Raw genomic sequence first — 20,679 nt, 5'->3', positions numbered from 1 at the left:
AGATAAAGAACTGCAAATTCTCATGATCCTATTAATTTATCTTCACACAAATACATCTATTTGATTTGTTCATACATTTAGCAAATGATATAAAAAAATATTTATAATTAATAGAAGGCAAAATCAGGAATAAATAACCAGAGGTACTAAATCACGACAGTGAAAGCGGCAACATCTTTCAAGGTTCCCGGTCAAAACACAAACGTGCAATTCAAATTTTGTGGTTATGTGTGCTGTGAACAAATCTGCTAAAAAAGATTTTGCAAATTTAGTATAATATATCGTGTTTTCTTTATGTATCATGTTAAAATTTGAAAATTCCAACATGGGTGAAGTATTCATGAAATACGATAAAAAAGAAATCAAGGAGAGCCTCATTAAAGCCATGTTTGAATGTTCCAAACGCGGCTTGCTACAAAGCATGAAATGGTAATGAAAACTGTTTTTTTACGGCTAAGTTTAGTTTTTCCAACAATTATTTCAGTCAACTCAGTATCGTCCTGATTATTATTTCTCAGGAACATTATTGATACCCTCAATTGATCTTTGTGCTTAAGGATGAAGCTTTTGTGCCATTCAGTGCCGTTTAAGTCGACTGTGAACAATCTTTTAACGACAAGTCCTGTAGATATTGGGCATTCTTTGTCCAACTGAATGTTCCTTAGCTGCATGGACAACGGAAACTATCCATTTTTACTCTATATTAGCAACATTCCATCAGGAGCTTGGTGGAATGACGATTGTTATTTTTGGTGTCTTGACCCTTAGTGGCGCTCCGAAGCCTATCAGCGGAATTCAGACAGGGTCAGATTTTATTAGGACCTGATGGGTGTAGAATTTTAGAGCGCTTTACAAATAATGTCTTTGTGACTGCAATGTTTGCTATCTACCTTAACTGTAGCTGCAGATTCACCACTTTGATTGGAGTCTTCAATCTCAATTCGTTGAGAAGATGACTTATCCCCTGGTGTACTTTGAAAGTCAATATAGCACTTTTGAGCCTCATCAGCTTTCACAATAGGAGAAATCAATTAGAAAAATATTAGAGATGCAATGCTGGAACACTTGGAAAACAATCCGTAGTACTCGGTGCAAGCAGAAGCTCTCTGCTGTTTTCACCTGTTGATAAAGGGAATGCTAGGAGAAAAACTTTAGCTGACTTCGGCATGTTTTAGAGGGTCATTGCAGCAGGGAGGAACTTTTTTCAATTGATCTAAAGTTCTTCATAGGAAAAAGGACCTTTATCCTTGAAGATAAAATTCTCTGCAGAGTAGGTACTTGTCAAGTCGGGGTGGAAAATTGGATTTTAAAATTTAGACATACAATTCTCCATCATCCCAGGTAATAAATGGGTAATTCAGTTCATTCTCATTCCAGGAGAGCATCTGAATTGGTTTCTGTTAGATGGGCGTACGTCCAAAAACTTATAAGCCCCAGCGTCCTGCATGATGAGTGAAAGCCAGGGCTCATGAGTTTTTGACTTGCGCTTGTCTTATGAAAAGCAATCCAATTAGAGCCGCATTTATGTTCGATCATTTCAGACCCTGAACATGGCTCATTGAAATCATACATAGTTTTTTAAAAACTTTATTCTTTGAACTGCCAACTTTAAACTGTCTTAATTTCGTTTAAGATTCATGTTTTTTGTCCCTAAATTCTTGCTAAACATCCCTCTTTGTTCTGGAGCTAACAATTTATCATAATTTTTACACCTAGATTTTTCTAAATTTCAGGTTGGGAGAGCTGAGCTCTTCCCTCGGTGATATTCCAGTTGACTGTTCGAATCAAGCTACAGCTGGTCTACCTCAATTCGGCACTAGTGAATGTGATACTTATTACCTAGCCAAATGTTATTTTGATTTGAAAGAGTATGACAGGTATGTTTCTAAGTAACGAAATGAATTTCTGTGCAATAGAGTTTTTCGGCAGCATTTAAATTTTTGATCCAATATGTAATTGAATCAGTGAGTTCAAAAACACACAAACTCGGGTTTTTTTCAATTTTCACTTTTTTACGGTTTAGCAACACTTATGAATAGAAGCATCTGCATGCAAAAGGTTTTTCGAAATTGCAATCGGAAGTGCTCGAAACAGCGAGGGGAAAAGGGAAGAATCGAAGTATTTCATTGGAAACACCAATTTTTGGCCATTTCAAGGGAAACGGATGACCATCCGATTTTGCGGTTTTCTTTTTTTGGTTCAGTGTACCTTGTACCAACAAGTTATATAAACATTCAAGCGTTATTCAGGTCAAAAAATATAAATTTTTCAGGGCAGACTATGAAAAATCAGTATCTGAAAGTCGGTGAGAACGAAAGCACACCAACTCGGAAATTTTTAAATGCTTAATTTTCTGTCATCAAACATGGTGTATCAATTGCAACTTGGTGCTTTACAAAGTCTCTAAGTACTTGTCCTTTGGCACCAAAAAGGTTTTTCTTAAACTAACTTCTTCGCCTGCTGGGCAGTTTTAGGTGTTTCCTGAACAATTTTTTTTCCGAGTTGGTGTGTTTGTAAAATTTTATCTACATAATGTTATAGTCTCTCTTGTCTTCAGAAATTTTCTTCTTTCTCTGTTTCTTACTTGTAATTCCATATTGTTTTGTTTTTTTGCAGGTGTGCGTATTTCACAAAAAAATCTAATCTTCCATACTCTAAATTTTTACACTATTTTTCAAAATATCTGTCATACGAAAAGAAGAAATTAGATAATATGTCTGAATCCAGTCAAAGTCCTGATCCAAAACTTCAGCAACATCTCTTCACCCTATACACAAAGCTAAAAAGTGAATACTGTGCAAATAGTTTAGATGGATATGGTTTATACCTGTACGGCGTAGTTTTAAAAAAATTAGATTTAGGTAAAGATGCTTTAACTGTCCTGGTGGAAGCTGTTCATAAAGAGCCGATGCATTGGGGAGGTTGGATGGAATTAGAACCTTTAATTACGGACAGTACAAAGGTAAGCACACCCAAACTTTATATTCGAAGCATTCCATTTAGTACTTCATTGCTTCTTTTTTTGTACATGAGATATGGAGGAACATGCCATCAATTTTATTGGTTGACAGGCCTTCTGTAATTTTCTCATTTAAATATCTTTTGTCCAACTTTGTTCATTCATGGCTTTTAATTTTTAAAAAATCCGTCCAATGTAGGTAAGTGAATGAGACACCAAGTTTACTGTCAAGCAAGTCTGCAGACAACATTAGCGGTTCAGACCACTGGTGGACAAAAAGTACTTGTCCAGGTAGGCAAGGGTTGACAATACTGTTGTATGTGGCAAAAAATCAGATTTTGGGATATATGTGACTTTTTATAAAGTTTTCCTCCTATTTTTCTGAAATCTCCAAATTGACAAGTCTGACCAAGTACATTTGACCTCTTGGTCATGGGTGTAAATTGTACATGGACCAGTTTTAATGTAGAAGGAATGTTAAAGTGTGTCGGGTACATTTTCAAGAAATAAAAGCCGTAGATGAACAAATTTGAACCAAGAGAATCGGACCAAACAGATTGGACCTAAATTCGTGTAACCTTCCTATTTGCCTTTGATAGTTTTGATTCTTGTAATTCTAATAATGATTTTTTCCATTAGGAAGCCTAACAGTGGAACACGACTGACTTAAGATGTTTGCAAACTTCCACAATTCGAATTGAAGTTTTGATCCTCCCAGAATTGAAAATTTACTTCAGCCCTTTTAGCATCAGAGAATGGAATTTTTTTGGTGTGTGCCATCAAAACGGAACAAAAAATTTTGTAATGAAATTTCCTTTTTGAATGGGCCTGTTGCAAGGAGCAAGGATTTGCAATCTATTGGGTGATCCTATGAGAAAGTTTGTGGGAATGATCATGATGCCAGTAAAAAAATTGACAAAAATGATGTCAAATAAACTCAGCTGAAAATCAAGAAATCCGATGTATCTTTTGCTTTCTCTTTATTTAACTTTCCGCTTCAAGGAAAGTTTCTCAAAAATAATCGAACACTAATTTGTGGTATATCTAATATTTTATCCTCTGATGTGATGTAAAACCAAGTTTTATAGAAATTTGGTAATGCAACTGACCGTTACTCAACTGTAACTATTGAATAGTCAAAGTAGAGTGCTCTTCTCAGTTATAATAAGTAAAGAAAGGAAAAGTTTCACCAAAACACTGAAATTATTTATCTTTGAGAAGTGTTTCTAAAAATGAACACTGCAATAAATAAAAATATGATTTTATAGGCTCCTGTTCTTAGATGTCCCTTAATTTAGTCTTGCTATTCTTGATTCCAGTTGAAATCGCTTTCCCTTCCTGACCACTGGATGACTCAGCTCTTCACTGCCCATGCGTTGCTCGAGCAGCAATTAACTGATAGAGCATTAGAAATTTATGCTGAATTAGAAGCAGTTTATTTCCCTAATAATCCTTACATAATTTCCCAAATTGCTGTCGGTTATCACAACAAAAGAGGTAAGATAATTTTATGAAGTCCTTTATCAAGATGTGCCAACTGTTCCAGTTTTTTGTTTCTTCCTCTAGCATGGAACATGATGAGGTTGTAATAAATGATAACTTAATTCCTATCAATCTTAGTTTGTGCATTACTCAAGGAATATTAAGTCAATGTTCTTAAAAATACTTAATTCATTTTAAAATAAATTTTTTCTAACTCTTATCCCAAACCTTGATTTTCCTTAAAGGGCTTTCGATGAATGTATACTTCTATACTTACGTTTCTCTTTCATAATTACGACTTATCTTTGTTTTTATGATCAAGATTCTATCATAAATAATTAGAATTATGTTGATATTTACATTTATAATGTACTGTTATATTTGCAATATTTGTTATGACCATACCATGATCATTTTTCAGATGTTGTGACAGCCATCGAAACATTTAGTAAATTGAACAAACAGGATCCGTACCGGTTGGATAATTTGGACACCTTCTCTAATTTATTGTATGTCAAACAATTGCGCACTGAACTGTCGTATTTAGCCCACCATGCAGCAGAAGTTGACAAATATCGGATTGAAACATGTTGTATAATTGGTAATTGAAATTTTCATGTGCTTTATTTTAGTATTACAAAGGGCCGATTCGCAAACCTCTGAAAATTCGATGCAAGGGCTAAAATTTTGCATATGGCTCTTTTATAGGCCTCAGAAGAGATTGAGGCCCAGTTAGCACCTATTTTTGAAATTGATTTTTTTAAAACATTTTAGGAAGACATAAAGCAGGACTTTGTGCATTTTTTATTGCTGGTGATCCTCACCAGGAGAGTTCTTGCATGCGACAGGAATTTGCAGCTTAAGTACTTTTTCTAATGCAAAATTTGGAAGAAACATCACTGGTTTCCTCTGAAACAAACTCTTAAGCGCAAAAAAGCTCTCAAAGTTGAAGCCGTAACAGAGAGGATCTCCCTTGCATCGCTGAGGGTCTACCTCTATATCTAGTCAAACTCTTTATGCAAAGACAAGGAGCAAATATATTAGCAGGGTTGTCACTTTGTTTGGGGACTCCAAGGCTGGAACCACAGCAACCCTGCTAATGTATATGCTCCCTTTCCATGCACGTTTAGTTCGACTAGATGTGAAGGTGGACTGCCAGCGTAGCAAGGGGTATCCTGGTATCCATTGTCATAGTTGCCAGCGGTCTGGTAAACTGGGAAAGTCAGGGAAATTGCGGCGACTGGGAAAAGTCAGAGAACTCACTCAAAAAGTCTGGGAATTTAATGAATAAGCGTCTAGCAGAAGTGAGCATAATGTTAAGGAAAAAATCAAGCTGGAAATTTTATTCAAATGCTAGGGAAAGTCAGGGAATCCGAAAATTTTGGAGTCACGGAAAAGCAAAAATAGTCTGGGAAAGTCGGAAAATTTGAAGATGAAGAAATTATGGCAATCTTGCATTAAGTTGACGTCGATTGACCCCTAAAAAACTGCCGCAAGTTGACCGCACAGCTTCTTTTTTTAGAATTTTTCCTGCCTTTGCTAGCTTTTCATTAATACATTGTCTAATGCTCTTTGTATTTTTCTTTTCTTTCAGGCAACTATTATAGTTTACGATCTGACCATCATAAGTCAGTATTATATTTTCAGAGGGCATTAAAGCTGAATCCCCAATATCTTTCTGCATGGACATTGATGGGTCATGAATTTATGGAAATGAAAAATACGAATGCTGCCATTCAGAGTTACCGCCAAGCCATAGGTAGAGTAATGTCTTTAATTAATGCAACATGAAAATCAGCTCTGTTTTCCCATAATGGTGTTTGTGCCTCAATTTTTAACAAATTTAAGATTATATTGATTGGCAAAAATTAGTTTCTTTCTGATCTGTTTTTCCTAGCTTTTAATTTTAGCATTCTTACTTTGCTCTTTTCACCGAGCATAGTTGGACCGTGTTAAACAGAAAGGAACCAAGCCACATCGGCTATTGCCAAATTAAATTAGGCTATTTAATTTTTTTTTTACATGAAAACTGTTGTGCGGATTTTTGTGCAAATTTCAGTGAATTTTCTCCACGGTACAAAGCAAATTCCTGAAAACTTTCAAAGGAATCTGCACAAACTTTCTCTCGTAAAAAATGAAATTTTCCTGTAAAATTTGGCAATAGCCGATGTGGCTTGGTTCCTTTCTGTTAAACGCGGTCCAGTTAACTGTAGCCGAATGTAAGGATTCCGTAGTTTTCAGAACGTAGGAATCATTTTAGAGTTTGACTGATCTCTGGATGATTTTTAGATCTTAAAGATGTTGGGTAAAATATGGTAGAACATTTTTTCAAAATGCTTAACCACAAATTTCTCTTCCTTTCATCTAAAACGAATGTCTGTAGGGAGGGAGATATAGTCCTTTTTTATAGTATTTCTGAAGCAAGAGATGTAAAATTATGTTGAGTTTTACCACACAGACAGTTTTTCATGCTTTGGCATTTCCCTCTCATAGTCTATGGTCACGGCTTCTAATTTTTATGCTACCTAACAAAACTGAAAGTTTGTATTTCACTGTGATATCATCACAATCATCATCGGTTTCCTCTCTCCTGAAATTCAAAGCACCAAAACTCGAAAATAAAGTAGTGAAATTTAGTTTGAGATGTTGCTGGATTATTGAACACAAAACAAGGATGTTTGTGAAAAATTATCCCTTCATTTCAAATGCGCGCACATAATGTGAAAAAGTTGAAATAAAAAATAACAAAATACAGATGAGTCCGGAAGACTCGTCAAATTGGAGCATGTTCTCTGATGAACATTCTTATTATCATGATTTTTTGGCAATTTGATATTGAACAAAAGAGTCAGGTGTATGTTTTTCACAATTGGAAAGTCACCATTACGCAAAGGGAGTACTTCAAGCTTTGAGGTATTTGCCAGATACCAACTGGACAAATTTTTGCTGGGTACAAATGATGTTTAAAAAAGAATTTGAATTATGTACATTGTGAATTCCTTAATCTCTTTTCATTTCAATTATTTGCACAAAGTTCCTTTTAGTATTGATGTGCCAAATTATTCGTAGGTTATTGACAACTTTTGCCTTTTTTGTTTTGAATGTTCATCGATTGTCATTTGATACATTGCTTAGTCACCATTTTATCTTTTAATGTTACAGAAGTGAACCGTAGAGATTACCGAGCGTGGTATGGATTAGGTCAAACATACGAAATCATTCGAATGTATTTCTTTAGCCTCTATTACTACAAGCAAGCGCAGCAGTTAAGGCCCAATGATTCAAGAATGCTAATAGCCTTAGGAGAAGCTTATGACAAATTAGATAAAGTTAAAGAGGCGATCAAGTGTTTTGCAAGAGCTAGATCTCTTGGTGATGCAGAGGGCATTGCAATTCTTCAACTTGGCAAGTAAGTGTGGAATTGTTCTTATAAATACAGCTCTTTTGAACTTACTTACTTGAAAAGACATTCAAATAGCAAGTTTTTCATGTGAGCTTGGCTCACCTAACATACCTTTTTCCATTTTCTAACTTTCCTCTGTTATCCAGGTCTGACTCAACTGCACTAATCATAAAATCATGTTCTAATAGTTGAAATCTGTAGACTAACAACAATATTTTGTTGGAACATGAGGCCACTACACCTGAATATGAATAGAGCCATCCATTTTTAGATAATATGTTGATGGAGATAATCCACTGGGGTGGTGAAGGTATTAGTTTAAAATCAGGAGGAAGAGGTGAAACCAATCTGAAACTCTCCACTTGCGTAAGTGCGGGAAGCAATGCACGTGAAATGCTCATTTGGTTTGAAATAATCATCCCCGCCTCTTTCTAAACAAAGTGGTCTTGTTTTTGCCTTGATATCATGATACCTGCAACCAATTTTAAGCGTGGCTTTAATTTCAACCACACTCATGCTCCACCTTTATGTCTTTATCACAAACAAAGATTTTTATTCTTGTTTCATATTTTCAAAATTGATATTCCAGTTGTGATGCTTTTTTTTTTCCAAAGGCACTTTGCAACAAACGAACCCTGGTCTTCTTCTTTTATGCACCATAAGATTATTTATTTACCAGTAATTATTATTATGTAATTAGCTTTGACCATTGTTCTGATTTCGGTTTTTTAACAGGTTATACGAGAAGTTGGGTGATGTTGAGCAGGCTGTCAAAGTGTTAAAGGTGTATGTGACTGAAAATGAAAGCTCAGCGAACGATGAGTGTTTCAGTGCAGGTCTAAGTTATGCTTATAAATACCTTGCCAACTACTACATGAAGAATAGTCAGCTGGATAATGCTTATATTTTCGCTCAGAAATGCCTCAACCATGAAGAGGTAAGTTTTTACGGGCTCTAGTATAAGATGCTCGTCTAATTTTTCCCCCTGTCCATCCACTTTGGGGAACTTTATCGAGAGAAATCACATTATTTGTAAAATAAGGGAGCTCCATTATTTAATCATTTGAGCGAAATGAAAACTCGTTTGATAATGGAATCAGTTGAGCTAGAGATTTTCGAATTAATTTTTATACTACGCTATTACATATCTTTATCAGCACCCTAGATCCAAAAAGTGCCTAACCCACACTATTGGAAAAATCGAGTTAGTGGCATTGCTGAAATGTTCAATAACGGCTCTGATATGTGGAAAATTTGGTAGTCCAGTCTCATGTCGGTTATGAGATATAGAGTTTCAAAAATTGTTCTGTACAGTGGAATCAATGGAACCAACGCACAGTTTTCCCTGATATCTCGAAACAACTAAAATGGAGTCAGGCACCTTTTGACTCTGTGGTAATAATACATAGTTTGGCATATACATTTTAAAATTGATACTTTGAACTGTAGCCTCTTTTTTGGCCTTCATGAAAGTTTACAGGAAAGTCAAGGTAGATTTTCCGAAGGAGTTCTGTACTATTTGGACTACATTACACAAAACCACCAAAAACACACTGCAAGACAACCTAAAAAAAAGGGGTATTGATAAGGACCATTTTTGGGCCTACCCTAAATTACCTATACTCTACAATTTTTTGCTCATTAAGGGTTTATATCTTACAGAATACATCATGATTCGGTCATTTTTAGTCCCTTTTTGGGGTTTTACTAGCCTGAAAATGGGTCTGAAAGCAGATAATAGGGTTAAACGCAGATTTTGCCGGTTTCCGGTCGACTGCTGAAAAATCCGCATTTTTCGCCCAAGTCGGCCCTCAAACCCATGTTCAAGCCAATATTAGACCTGAAAAGAGACAAAAAATGACCAGGTTATGCTGCATTCTGTAAAATACAGACCTTCAAAGAGCAAAAAGTCATAGAGTTGAGGAAGTTCAGGATAGACCCAAAAACGGCCTTTATCAATACCCTTCTCTTGAACAGTTTCTATTCAAAATCAAGAATAGTTAAATAATCGAATGAACCTTTACAAAATAAATTACTTATATTAGAAAATCACGGTATAAACGTCACTTTTGGTCAACTTTAATTTATCTCATCGTGAAAAGTAAGTTGCATGATCTTAGCAATATTGCAATGTTCTTGGTTCCTTTTTTCACAGTTGAGTCTATTTTATGACTCTATTACTTTGACAATGTACATTATGATGATCTCAGTATAATAAATCTTTTTCCATGTTTCAGACCAAAGAAGAGGGCAAAGCATTGCTGAAAACAATAGCTCAAAAAAGAGGTCAAGAAGATGAAGGGGAAATGCAGGTATGTAACGATATATCTTGAAGTTTCTATTGATATAAATAGGTGACCAAAAAGTGATGCGTTCGGTTAGGTTAGGTTAGGTGTCTGCAAACAATGCTCATGACAAATTTCGAATGTCATTCGCCACCAAATGCGCTCTCCAAAAGATAAATTCAATTGATGACCTCTCATGCAAACACGTTCTCTGAGCGGTCCTGTACGCATTGGACAGCCTCTTCCTCAAAATCTACTTTATGCACTGGAACATTGTAACTAAGAAGCCTGTGCAATGGGGTGAAATTAACATTTCACCCATTTACCTTTGAACAGATGACTCCACTGAATCACTTAAGTTGGACCTTCCTAAAACTACTCCTTTCGTATAGTTTTACCCTTTGTTTCTCCCTCAAGACACTTTTCTTTGCTTTTCCCTTCTCAAGGCGATAAGAGAATGTATAATGAGTAGAGAATGGAGGTACGCTATTACTATAATTAAAGTCGAAAATCGGGAATCGAAGGTTGGCATCTTCTACACAATAGCCCTGGACGTTACTTGTAGAAGAAAAATCTTGAATGATGTCACGGCATTCTTGTTTTAGATAGCAGCGTTTCTACTGCATTTAACAATCAAAATTTTTATTGAAATCCATCGAATTGAAATCAATTTTACCACCATTGTTATTTTTCAGATTGTTGAAGGTGATGAAGGAAATGAAAGCTTTGAAAGATTTCGAGCCAAATTAGCCGATGTCACTCCTATGTATCTATCTTTCACTCCTCCTGACAATCAAAGCTGATCTCAAGTTCAAAACTGGATATTATTTATTCTGCAAGGCAATGCTTGCATGACTTCTGTAAAAATCTGTCTTAGTTCATACTGAGAATCTGTAGATACTTTAAAACAGATATTCATTCTGTTGATCTGTAAAAATTGAAATAAAACTCTAATACTCTCTGAAGGTATGGCAAACAGAATTTTTTGTCCTTTCTTATTTTTTTCACAAGTTGATCTCAGAATGGCATAAAGTTATTCCTTCCAATATTTACAATACCTCTGATAGTCGAGGGAAAACCTGAAAAATATTTTGATAAATTAATTAAAAAAAGTGTAATATCACGAAATCTGTTTGCGCAATACTTTGCCGTTTGAAACAGGGTTGGATTTGTGTGGACTTTAATTGGGATTAAATGGGGACTTTAATGGGGAGGGGGGGGGGGGCTCTAAACTTTAATTAGATGAGAAACAAAAAATGGAGATATTCTTATTCTTATCTTCCCTCTATAAATAATTAAAAAATAAGAATAAAAAAACTATGCAACAGTCTCATTGTAAACTTTAAAAAAAGTTCCTCACTTACTTACTTTTCCTGTGCTCTAGATAAGTTTGCTAGAAGAATCTCCAACCATGTATGTGTCAACCCTTGCAACGTCTCAAATTTGTATTTTTTTTTTTAACATCTTTACAATTCTTTTTTAAAACTTTAAAATTGTATCTTTCACAGGTTGCAAGAAATTCATGAAAAATTTCCAATAATTTTTGTCAAAACCAAGCAAAGTATTTGTTTAAAAATTAAATTTTTCCTTCGACGTCTATTTGTAACAATTGTTTCAAAGAGCTTTTATTCTATAATGGACCGCGTTAAACAGAATGGAATCAAGCCACATCACCTTTTGCCAAATTTAATTGTACAATTTAATTTTTTACATGAAAACGGGCTTGCCGAGTTTCGTGCAAATTTCAGTGAATTTTCTCCATAGTACAAAGCAAATTCCTTAAAATTTGCCAAGGAATCTGCACCATCATTCTCTCGTAAAAAATTAAATTGCCCAGTTAAATTTGGCAATAGCTGATGTGGCTTGGTTCCTTTCTGTTAAACGCGGTCCAAATAAAGCAGTTATTTAACGACATTGGAGTGTTTACAGCCCACAGCTAAAAATTCTCAGTGGAGCGGATTTCACTGCATCGGGGTGAAATATTTGATTTGATTTCAAGAATTTGACAGAAAACTCCCATTGTTTAAAAAAACAAGTTGCAGTCAATATAATAGGTTGTTGTAGCCAAAGAAGGTGTGAATTTGCATCAAAATCTGGCAATTCTGTATTTCTGTATCAAGGCAAATTCCAATTTTAAATCTCAGTTTTCTCTCAAAACTATGTTTTTGAACTGCAAATTTCCAATTGCCATATCTACGGATTGGTTTGATATTTTCAGGCATTCATTGTCCCAAAATATTTGTGGAATACTCCTCTATACTTCAATGCCAACAATTCAATTTCGATTTGGATCGCGTTAAACAGAAAGGAACCAAGCCACATCAGCTATTTCCAAATTCAATCGGACAATTTAATTTTTTATATGAAAACGGTTGTGCGGATTTTTGTGCAAGTTTCAGTGAATTTTCTCCATAATACAAAGTAAAATTCCCTAAAATTTTCAAAGGAATCTGCATAGACGTTCTTTCGCAAAAAATGAAATTTCCCTGTTAAATTTGGCAATAGCTGATGTGGCTTGGTTCCTTTCTGTTTAACGCAGTCCATTTATAGTTGACTAAGGTTTCTCTCCCCATAGGAGGGTCATGTACATAAGAAGTGATTCCAGCCCTAGACACTGGGACTTGTAATTGGACGGAGTTAAACAGAAAGGAACCAAGCCACAACAGGATCGAAGCGAGAAAAAGAGGTTTAAAGTTTGGCTCCTGCATAAGACTCAATGTAAAAGATAAACTTCAAGTTCGATTTCTGCAAAATTTGCTCCAACAAAAACTTTGAATTTTTGGCGATAGATAGTAGAGCAGTGGTTGAGTTCAAAACCACTCATAACTCAATTTTTTCCAAGATGTGGGTTGGTTTCTTTCTGCTTAACTCAGTCCAATTATTAGTTAAAAGGATAATCATACCATAAATATCCAGTCTTTTCATTTCAGCTAAATCTGAGGCGTATTTCTCTGGAGGGGATCAAATATTGGCGGGAGGAGGGGGGATTTAAAAAACCTCCAAAAATGTACTGAAATATATATATTTTCGGAGAAAAGGAATTTCATTTTACATCTTTCTGCCCAGTACCCACCCACCCACCCACTCTCTCAGCTGTTTAATTTTGCATAATTTTGCCTCGAGCGGCAATGTTGTATTCGTTTTTAACATCCAGCCGGCAACACTGTAGATTGCAATGACGTCATGTTTTTATTTGTAGTTTTAGTTTTTTAGTTATTTTAGTTTCACGATTTCAGTTTTTATCGGTGTTGTGAAAATACAAAATGCAAAATGACGAGTGAAAGAGACTTGAGTCATCTTACTCCAAAAATTTGGGAAACATGGAATAGTGAGCCTTCAACAAATCCATTGGTAAAGTTGCATTTTCTTATCACTCACTCTGTGCCCGTAATTTCTAGCCGACTTTAGGAGTCCCGCATGCCATTTCGAGTCGTTTTTGCATTACCATATTTGCCTCTAAACCTCTCATTTTCAGTGATATGTAGCGTTATTTTACATTCTTGCATCAGTTACGTATGTATCTATAACACACAGTTGTATGCTTGCTCCGAGGAGAAACTACCATGTGCTCCAAGACCCATGAATCGAAAGATTTCAGCAATACCCTGCAACATTTCAGATCTGTCTAAAACCTGGAGCTTTACAAGGCAGATGGACTCATTGTGTCTGCAAGAACTGACTTCGTAAGGAATTAACGTCAGCAGTATTTGGAATTTAGGGTTGAATTTCTTGCGTTTCAGGCTGGGTAAGGCCCGCATGTGTTAGGTTAGGTCAAGCTTCTTTCATTGTTAGATCTGTAATAAGATACCCAAATCTCCATGGTTGGTTCAGATGTGAACTTGCCCAGCTTTCGTTCGCATGGAATGCCCACTTGCATCTCTTAAATAGACGTGCAAGGAATGAAGTGAATATCAAGAGAGGATGAATTGATATTTCTCTTGCGTTAGTGTTTGAGCAATTTCCGAGACATAATTGGAGAAGTGGTAATGTCACAGTGTTGATACACAATTTTGAGTCAGTAAATTTTATGTTTGTAACTTGTATGATAAGCCTAAATCTAAACAATTGTAATACTGAAGAACCAGCACTTTTATTAAAATGTGTGCGAAATAAGGTTAGGATGAAGATCAGCAATGTCACACTTGCAAGTAGTTAGAGTCCATGCCAAATAAGTTTACATATTTTTAGATTGAGACAGAAGATTCGTCATCCCGATTCTTGCATTTTCTCTCCATACTTCACTGGCGCCAGATGATCTGCTGTTGCTGTACGGAATTGTGCAAATGTATTTGGTGTGGACTCCACTCATTGTCAGAGTCGTTAGGTACATGAATAAGCTCACTAACATTGCATTTTACTTGACGAACTCCAAGTCCTTTGTAAGTTGATAATGCAGTGATAAGTAATTGTTCACTTACCAATTATACAATTTTTATTGAGAACCAGTACTGCAGTGCAGTATTGGGCTTTTGCGAGTTCTAGTCAATGATGTAAAAATCATCGGTCGCCTGATCTTATACCTTGCTAACATTGAAGATGAAGCTAGTTGGGCTCCATGATTTCTTACTATTTAGCCATCACCAATCTGTGGTCTTGATATCGTGGGTTCTTGGACTTAATAATTATGGTGGCAACTCTCTTCATCCTGTTACGACTTAATATTTCTCATTTATTATGAACATTGGCTTTTTCCTTGAGATTTTTCAGTCTTCATCAAACTTGAGGCAATGGACCACTATACAAGGTACGAATTTCAGCATTCTTATACATGTTTCTCAACCAGAATTTCACGTAGTACACGACTCGCGCAACGAAAATTACTGAAATAAACTCCTAACGAAGATATTAACGTTTTTATTTCACAGTGGTTACGAAGAATTTGAACTGCCCGCTCACAAGAAACTCAAAGCTCCACGTGAGTCAAATCTCGCACTACAACGGTTTTGGCAATCTTCTCGATCGAGGAATGTTCATTTCCCACCATGTGTCGTTCAAACTATAAGCAATTTGCTATAGCTGAGCCAAAGCGTCAAGATTGAGGTTGCCAGATTTTTATATCGCAGAGACTGTCATGATAACGTTTAGCGCGATGTGAATCACGTAGAGCATTGAGTTTTCATGAGCGGGTGGTTCGAATTCATGTATCAAGAATAATTAAATATCTTCGTAAGGAGTTAATTTCGGTAAATTTTCGTTGTGAGCATCGTGTTTTACGTGAAATTTTAGTTACAAAACAAGTATCAAAATGCTAAAATTCATACCTTGTCTAGTGGTCCATTGTATAACAGGATTCAAATTATTAATTAAAAAACAGAGTAAGCAATGGATCTCAACTTGCGGATTTTAATTTTACTTTCTTCAGCTAAGGAACTAAAAGCAAGTCTAGTCACAATTATTCCGAAATAAATTATCAAATTATTGATTTCCTAAAGAGACGAAATTTAAAGAACATCCTAAGTCCCACTGAGATGACACTAACCATTAACGAAATTTTTTTGCAGACAATTCGCGACAGTTCTGAAGCCGACTTGACACATACTTTTGAATTTGCCAACCAGGGACACACACTTGGAAATCCATTGCAGTATATCCTAAATTCTTTGTAAGTTATATCCATCTTGTTTTATGCTTTCTATCGACCAAAAATTGACGATTTGATTTCCAGACACTTTCATGGCATACTCGCCAGTAAAGACGAGAGGTTTTTGAGGAATACTAATTAACATGACAATTCCAGGACTTTTTTCAAGATTCTTCTTGCCTGTTTGAGGGGGTAAACGGTAGAGAATGTCATCATTTGATCGTCATTAATACATAGTCTTTCCAGAATCCTTGAGAATTTATCAATGAAATAAGTGAAGAAAAACAACGCCAAGGCTTTTCAATAAATTCTCAGGGTTTCTTGGTTTATCATGGAATGCCGATTTATCGCCAACAATCAGTAAGTAAATCAGAAACTCAAAATTGCAATAATTCTGTGACGAAGTTTCACAATCAAACAAAGACCGTAACAAATGCCTCTCAACCAATATCTCTATTTTCTGTTATCGGAGTTGCATCAATAAGAAAAAACATTTCTGATGTTTGTTTCTCTGATGATTGTATCAAATTATGCCTTAGTCGTAATATAATTTTTAAAGGAGGTTTTTTTTTCTTTTGCTGATTAGGAGGTAAGGTGTGAATTTCAGACTTTCTCAATGAACTTAACATAATTTTAGAGTGAATGCCTATGAGGAACAATTCCTCTTTTCATTATTGCTGAGGTTTGCAAAAGACCAACTTACATAGGGCTCATTAATAAGCTGTGATTTTAATTGATTGAGGCTTAAAAGTATACAGTGATGTAAGTTTATAATTAGTGATTATAAGTGATACACCTAATTTTTTTTTATTTTTTTTGGTTGTCAATTTTTCAGGGGAGTTTCTTAGAATTGGACAGGGGTGATCACCGCCACCTAAAATCAACTAGATAATGTACCAATTAAATTAATCAGTCAGAGAATGTGCTCCTTTTAAGGCGTTGTGAAAACAGCCGTTAGATTTTTACCCTGCCCTTTTTCTTTTACAGACCTGAAGTCGTTTTTTGTGGGTATTCAATTCCCCATCCATCAGAAAATAGAATGTTGTTACAAGTACAAGTCAAGCCAGGTTACACCCCAAAAGAAACTGTTAAGAAGGCTGTCCGTCTGCTAGAATCAATGGTTGACCACATGATTTCAACTTTCCAGGTACATAATATTTGTGAAATCTCTGTTTGAATATTTGCATTGAGCCAAATGGTGCTGTTTCAAAGTACCTACACTCCGTAGCAAATGAATTTTTTTTTTTTTTGATTCGTCTAAAAGTTTTAGATTGGTTCTCATGCTGAGCGCTGATTCTGAAAATGACCATCATTATCCTCAATCCTTTTGGCTAGATTTTTTAGTGAAATTGGAACTCTCCCCAAAAACCAAGCTTTTCCAAGAATAAATTCAATTTTCCAGAAAATTGACATGATCGATAAAAACAAAGGTCCTTTCTGGGTTCAAAGCCTAAAATAAATAAGCCTAGGATTACATCCACATCATGCTGAAGAATATTCCCTGCTGTTTTCGATATGGAAATTTTTAGAAGTTAATTCCACAATACACAGATATACCACTATCATACGATCATTTTGCGTCCGTAAGGTGGGGATACTTTTTCTCTCTGGTGTCCAATGGGTCCATTTCCACCTGCTTTTTGCTGTCAAAGCCAAAGATGACCTAATTTTTTTCAGCATTTACTAGCTTTTTGAGGGAGGAAATTTTGAGTAAACATATTTCAGTTCGAAAGAACCTATTTTTGAATTCCTCATTTTCCAAATGTGTTAGAAAAAAAACAGATAATTTTTGGCCTTAGCAGCAAAAATCCTATCAGACACCTGGGGCAAAACATTCTTGCAGCCTTTTCTTTGCTAAGCAATTGAACAGGAACGGTATATGGGTGGATAATGGCCGTTTAAGGAAAAGAATATCAATTGTCAAATAAAGAGCAAGGAACCTCAGTTTATCAGCAGTGGAGGGAAATTAAGTGCAAACAAATGTGGCAAATTACTTTGTTTAATATGAAACGGATACAAACATAGCGATTGATGTAAACAATTAAATGAGCTATGGTACTTTCATTTTGACGGTCCCAATTTTACTTCACATTCTCTACAAACTAGATACGATGTTTCTATAGAAATGCTACCAGTTTTGGTGCATGCCAATGAATAGAACTAGCGGAACACGATTTGTACAGTCTTTAAGAGTTACTTGTTAGCTTTAATGCAAGCCCTTGAGAAGCTTATTTGGTCCAAAGTACAAGACTTATGGCGTTTCCAGAATCATTTTTTCAGGGAGTCAGGTTCAACTTGCAACTTTTCGGCCAGTTCCCCTCAGCAAAAAAAGCTACTTCAAAATCAAGATTCCTAAATTTTTACTCGCTTGAGTTTTGAGCTAATAAAGTAATAAAAGAATGGAGTACATTTTTCTTTTATTTGACCATTAAGTGTCCATTCCATTTCAAATTACTGTCCATCACACTTCACACACAGGCTTATTCTCTGCATCCGTTTTGAAAAAATTATCATTCCGAAATGTTCTCTCTTGAGTTTTCTAAAGCACTTGTATTGCCGCATGACATGGCATTGTGCTAATTTTGACTTCTTCTAGAGTTAAAAGGAAGTCTCTAAGACAGGGAATTGAATGAAGTTGGTAGATGCATAAACGTTTTCAAGACGCTCAGTGGAGAAGATTCCAGAAAGACTGCTCTTGAAAAATGGGTCAAGAGAATATGCCTGTATGTGAAATGTGACAAGCAGCATCTTGAAAAGGCGATTTTATCTGAATTATTAGATAAAGAATAGAAAATTTTCTAATTTTTATTATTTTGGTCAGAAACTCGTTCTTGAAGTCTCTCTATTATTTTAATTTTGAAATCGTTTCTTCTTGTCCTAAGTGGTCTCAAACTTTGCGAGGGTATCCATCAATTTCAATTTTTTAACAATTTCTTATTCACATAATTTTGGACTAAATAAGCTCCTCAAAGGCTTGTTTTAAAGTTAATAAGTTACCCTTTGAAGCTGTACAGGTTGTGATTTGCTAGCTTTACTTGCTTGCTTGCACAAGAACCAGTTTCATCATTTTTAGGACAACATAAGTAAACGCTTTTGGATGGGTAATATAATTCAGATCTAAGAAATGTCTTCTTCCTCAAAAGGTCATGAAGCTGTACGTCTTTTAACTGTATCTCAGATCCAGACAGTCAAGATTTCAGATCATTTTACTAAGTGCAATTTCTCAATGATTTTAGAAACTTCTCAATAGACTCGGGAAGTCATAAATAAGATATAGGAAAAATTTTATCCTGGGGAAAAAAAACAAATTTATCATGAGTTGAAGTTCAGAGGTCTTCGTTGCGTATCTGGTTATTTTTTACAGGTTGCATTTTCAGTTCCGGAAACTCTCTAATATCTTCAGCCAAAAGGCTCTTTATGAAATTTCATTTTCCATCTCCGTTTTGATCAGAATTGGGTTTTCCAGGTCAAAAACAACGTATATCTTTTTTCTGAAGCACCTTTTCTGAAAACCCTTCTTCAATGCCAACTGTGAAAAGTCCTAGATTTTTTCTCTACAAAAAAGTACTCTGGAAATATGTCCAAGTTCACTTTCAAAGGAAATATAAAAATTAGGATGGCCCATGTTCAGTGGAAAGGACTACAAGGAAATTTTGAAAAAGGAGATGGGTCATTTTCAAATCAACGGATTCAATTTATTCCACTATGTGTTATTATTCATTTTTTTTCACCCCTGTTTATACTGGAACCTTATCCTTCTCTTTTCATTCTCTATTTTCAGACTGAATTTTTAGCAAGTGGAGTTGCCACCAACATGAACTGAATGAACCAATCCTGTAAATAATTCTCAACCACTCTCTCATAACCTCTCTTGTACAGACCGTTACTTTTATACGAATTTTTTATTGTTGATTTGATACAAAATAAACGATTTTCTGTAAGTATATCAAGTGTGTGGGATTTTTTAAGTGTGTGAGTGTGTTTGTAAGGTGTGCGAGCATTTTTGTGCAGATATTGCTTTTTTTTAATCTGTCTAATAAACTGAACCAGAAGTTTTGATTTGCTCGTGATCAGTCTAACATACTAAAAATACTTTCTCTCATCTCTGAGTAAGAAAAAATTAAGTAGAAGCTTTGTACAGAAGAGATATGACATTTATTCACCTGCGAGTCGAGAAATTGATACTCGAACAAATTGCAGTGTTTTTTTTTTTTTTTTTTTTTTTTCATGCAGGACCATGAAGGTCAGGGAAGCATCAGTACCATTCAGGCTTGAAAACAGAGTTTGCACCATTGCGAGTTGACTTTATTCCTTTCATATTATACAGGGTGTCTGCAGGTCCTGAAAACTGTGAATTGTCAGTGAATTTTATCAGGTCAGGGAAATCAGGGAAAAGTCATGAAATCTCAGGAAAAAACAGGAAACTCTAAAAATATTGAAACTTGAAAAACTTCAGCCCAGTCCACACCAATCAAACTGAGTCCCAGTCTGCTTCAGGATTCAATGCTTCGAGGTACACCCTGAATAATGAAGAAAAGAACATTTTTCAATAAGGAGTCACAATTTTAGTCAATTGAGTGATAAATACCCGAAAAATGAAGGTTTACATGTCTCTTTCATTTGCAGTGCAATTAATGCCAAAATATTTTTATTTTCAGTTCCTCGCAAGCAAATTGTCCAATTGAAAAGTCAGGGAATTTTTTTTACTTTTATCCGAGAAATCTGGAAAAGTCGGGGAATTCTTTCCCGCCAAGTGGGCCCCACAACCCCCTGTGACGTGTAGAAGAATTGGTCTCAATATCTGCTTTTCCCTCTCTCATTTCTCAAAATGGTTCCATATAATGCTGGAGTGAGTTTCAACCTAAGTACAGAATTATGCAAGAAAAACATTCCACTCATGCACAAAATGTTTTAAAAGTCATCAAATATTGGGTAGGTCCCAGAAATTTTCTTTATTGTGTTTAATAAG

At 35.4% G+C, this 20,679-nt stretch overlaps 2 protein-coding genes across 2 annotated transcripts; both read left to right on the top strand.

Annotated features, from left to right (window-relative positions):
* Positions 1-202: 202 nt before the first annotated feature.
* On the top strand, positions 203-11,110 carry LOC109042919 (cell division cycle protein 23 homolog). The gene is made up of 10 exons (XM_019059900.2): positions 203-429; positions 1,734-1,877; positions 2,617-2,962; positions 4,279-4,456; positions 4,863-5,042; positions 6,036-6,200; positions 7,604-7,850; positions 8,580-8,781; positions 10,082-10,156; positions 10,825-11,110. Exons 1-10 carry the CDS (start codon positions 302-304, stop codon positions 10,930-10,932), a joined length of 1,773 nt encoding a protein of 590 aa, XP_018915445.1. The 5' UTR covers positions 203-301; the 3' UTR covers positions 10,933-11,110.
* Positions 11,111-13,285: 2,175 nt separating this feature from the next.
* On the top strand, positions 13,286-19,654 carry Polr1D (RNA polymerases I and III subunit AC2 l(2)37Cg). The gene is made up of 4 exons (XM_019059901.2): positions 13,286-13,480; positions 15,631-15,731; positions 16,698-16,857; positions 19,492-19,654. The coding sequence occupies exons 1-4, from the start codon at positions 13,400-13,402 to the stop codon at positions 19,531-19,533; spliced, it is 384 nt and encodes a 127-aa protein (XP_018915446.1). The 5' UTR covers positions 13,286-13,399; the 3' UTR covers positions 19,534-19,654.
* The last annotated feature ends 1,025 nt before the right edge of the window (positions 19,655-20,679 follow it).

Source organism: Bemisia tabaci, chromosome 6 (assembly GCF_918797505.1).
Source record: "Bemisia tabaci chromosome 6, PGI_BMITA_v3".
In the NCBI taxonomy this organism is placed as follows: Eukaryota; Metazoa; Arthropoda; class Insecta; order Hemiptera; family Aleyrodidae; genus Bemisia; species Bemisia tabaci.
Note: the sequence above shows the minus strand (reverse complement) of the source record. Positions and strands in the feature narration are given on the sequence as shown.

Bases quoted from the DNA above. Each gene is read 5' to 3' on its own strand.
- LOC109042919 (XM_019059900.2), top strand. From the start codon at position 302: ATGTTAAAATTTGAAAATTCCAACATGGGTGAAGTATTCATGAAATAC. The intron at 430-1,733 runs GTAATGAAAACT...TCTAAATTTCAG, and splicing joins TTGCTACAAAGCATGAAATG to GTTGGGAGAGCTGAGCTCTT. The intron at 10,157-10,824 runs GTATGTAACGAT...GTTATTTTTCAG, and splicing joins AAGATGAAGGGGAAATGCAG to ATTGTTGAAGGTGATGAAGG.
- Polr1D (XM_019059901.2), top strand. From the start codon at position 13,400: ATGACGAGTGAAAGAGACTTGAGTCATCTTACTCCAAAAATTTGGGAA. The intron at 13,481-15,630 runs GTAAAGTTGCAT...ATTTTTTTGCAG, and splicing joins AGCCTTCAACAAATCCATTG to ACAATTCGCGACAGTTCTGA. The intron at 15,732-16,697 runs GTAAGTTATATC...TTTCTTTTACAG, and splicing joins CAGTATATCCTAAATTCTTT to ACCTGAAGTCGTTTTTTGTG.